At 27.2% G+C, this 3,265-nt stretch overlaps 1 protein-coding gene across 1 annotated transcript in view; it reads left to right on the plus strand.

Annotated features, from left to right (window-relative positions):
- Positions 1-730: 730 nt before the first annotated feature.
- RpS19a (Ribosomal protein S19a) overlaps positions 731-3,265 on the plus strand; it is a 6,367-nt gene continuing 3,832 nt past the window's right edge. The window contains exons 1-3 of the mRNA XM_014419268.3: positions 731-874; positions 1,099-1,169; positions 1,277-1,446. Of these exons, the coding sequence (XP_014274754.1) occupies positions 1,099-1,169; positions 1,277-1,446 (241 nt within the window). The 5' untranslated portion in view covers positions 731-874. The remainder of the gene's footprint in view (positions 875-1,098; positions 1,170-1,276; positions 1,447-3,265) is intronic.

Genomic DNA, 3,265 nt, shown 5'->3' on the forward strand with positions numbered 1-3,265 from the left:
AAGGTACCAATAGTAAAAGAAAACTATTTATTGTTAAATAACGTTTCAATCTGACGGCCCTGCAACGTGGGTCGAAACGTTTGTAAGTAATAAATTTTTTTTTTCTATTTTGATACCATTATTGATCGCCACCGGGACTATATCCCTTTAATCTACTTCATACGGTCAACTATCTTCTTTCAATAGAAAATAATCGTTTTAAAATCACAAATTCTAACTATATTTCAAATATCAATTAAATAATGGCCGTAATTAACAATAATAATTTAATCCCACTTTAAAATCAGTATGAATCTGACTTAACCTGTTAAATGATGGGAATATAATACTAATTGCTAATTAAACTACTTATAAGAAATTTTATTTCACGAAGTTTTAATGTTATTTCGAATCTTCGGTTTATAACTTATTTTACTAATAAAATTTCCTTTGTTTATTTGCTTTTTATAATCATTTATTCTTTTATAGGCGATGAGTTGAAATTGTTTACATTGAAAAATCATTAAAAGGCAAATATTTTTTTCTTAAATTCGCACTATAAATAGTTATTATTATTTTAAATATTGTGGAGGTCCGATTCACCCCTCAACTATAAATTATATAACTAATAAGAAATTTCCTCTGTTTGTTTGTTTTTTATTATCATTTATATTTATAGGTGGAGTTGAAACTTTTTATGTTGAAAAATATTAAAAGGTAAATTAAAAAAAAAAATTGCAGTTTTTTTATTCTTAAATTCGGATTAAAAATAGTTATTATTTTGAAAATAGTAAATATTTTGTTGGGGCAGTGAACTGGCAACACTGCTTTCAAGTTGGTTAGGTTTTGGAAAAGGTTGCTGTAGTTCTTTCTGGTGTAACAACGTGTTGCCAATGTAAGTGTCTCATTTCTATCCCTCTTATTTAACATCATTGTATTCCAATTTATTTTGACTATGTTCTGCTTGTAATGTGTTAATATTTTAATATGATTGCGCGTTATTTAATGAAGTTCTAAATCTTATACATCATACACGTGTCGCTTTCCGTTGTTCAGATAGTATGTGGTTTTGTTTATATTGACGGAATTACTAATACCCATTTTATTTTATGTTTTCAGATGCCGTCTGTAACGCTGAAAGATGTTGATCAACATAAGTTTGTTAAGGCATTCTCTGCATTTTTGAAAAAGTAAGGTTATATCACAATTAATACTTATTTGGATTGGAACATATATTCTTTTAAAAATTAGTTGATACTATATTTATTGTAAATTTATTCATCTTCTTTTTAACTAGGACTGGTAAACTAAAGGTTCCAGACTGGGTCGATTTGGTGAAAAATGGAAAATTCAATGAACTTGCTCCATATGACCAGGATTGGTACTACACAAGATGTGCTGCTCTTGTTAGACACATCTACCTGAGATCTCCAATTGGAGTTGGTGCTGTAACCAAAATTTTTGGCAGTAAGTTCATTTGTCCTACAAAATTAATTTGTTAATGTTTTGATCCCATAAAAAAAATACATCCTTAAGTGAAATAACAATTTCTTTTAGAGATTTTAAGTTATGAAATGCATTATAGTTAACGTTTAAACTCTAAAATCCCTCCATTATTACGGTATCTGGAGAGAAATTATAGCCACACTTCTTTTTCTACTTATTCATTGCAACTTTGAAAGAATTTTTTTTTTTATTTTAAGAATAATATTGGGGTTAACATATTATGTCTATGCTCTTATTGCTGCTCCAGAAGAATAATGCTAGAATTGTAAACCTTGTGAAATTACTTAGTTTTGTTAGTGGGCCCCCAAATGCATTTATAAACATCAAGTATATCCTTTTTTGAGCCCATCAATATAACAAAGGCCACATGGCCACTTAATAAAATTTTACTGTTGCGGTATTATTCTTCTGTATCATCAACATCATCTGATTCCCCAATTGACTTAGGAGTTTTGAAGCCTACTCAATTATTTTTTGTGATAGTTCCATAAGAAAAACCTTAATAACATTGGACATTTTGAGCTTAAATATGCATAATCTATAATTCACAAGTTGAAATTTATAATATAGAATTGTGAAGAACAACATATTGGTGTTCTGGAAAAATAATGATCCAAATCTAAAATTTTGTGCAATTGACTTTATTGTCTTGGCAGGCTGTAACATGAATTCCTACTTACCAAATTCCTCTCTTGGCGACTTTTCTATTACAATTAAGTCAACTTTTAAACATTTAGTGAATGCCTTATTGTTCTACTGGACCAACAATAGGTTTAAACCACAGTCAAATTCTAATTCATTTTATAATCAATTGTTAAATCGAGTTTTTAATAAAAATTTGTAGGTTTTTATTCATATTGCCCAAAAAAGTTCAGATATCTTTAAAATTATTGTGACCTTAATTTTGAAAATATTTGTTATATTTCATTTAATTTTTTTTACTTATTTTTTTAAATATTTGCATTAAAATTAGGCGATTGGGTAAAGGCTTTTGGATGATTTGGTATGAAATTGAATGGTCTATTTTGGCTTATACTTATTAAGTGTAATGCTTTTTTACTGTTAGGACTATAGTTTTTTTTTTAATATAACAAAATTGTATTCCTGTGAAATGGTTATATTTTTATTGAATGTTATTAACATGCCAATGATGAGGAATTTTGTTAAAACATATTATTATAAACATAAATTTTCTTCCATCTTTTGATGTTAGGCTTTTTTTTCAAATTTAAGTTTTACTTTTCCACAAAATGGAGGAACAGGATTGGTTATTCTAATGCTTTTGTTATGATTATCGAAGTAATTGAAATTTTCTTTTTAATAAGTAAGTTTTAATTTTTTAAATTGTCGAGGTGAAAAAATTTCCAAGATGAATCTAATCTATTCTTTATTTTTCATTGTACTATGTTCGGGACAATTGTCCCATATTCATGCACCTTTACAATCCTTAAATTAAGTTATTTTTATCAACAATATTCATTTATGTTATATATGCATATTTGTAATTATTGTAATCATATTTACCATATAATTTATCATATTTTCAATTTATATATTCAAATCATGTCATCTATGAATCATAGTTGAAAATTGTTTTACATTGCATTATTTAATTAATTTTCTTTTACTATTGGTGCATTCATCTATCCCTGTAGTACAAACCAATGCTCTATATTGGACATTACCTCTTTGGACCATAACAATATATCCAGCATGCTGTTTTGTTACCTCCCAATTTATGTCTGATATAAGGGGTATTCATGATGTTGTGTTAAATGTT

This window comes from Halyomorpha halys, unplaced genomic scaffold, assembly GCF_000696795.3.
Source record: "Halyomorpha halys isolate HHAL.00 unplaced genomic scaffold, Hhal_1.1 Scaffold228.1, whole genome shotgun sequence".
Taxonomy (NCBI): Eukaryota; Metazoa; Arthropoda; class Insecta; order Hemiptera; family Pentatomidae; genus Halyomorpha; species Halyomorpha halys.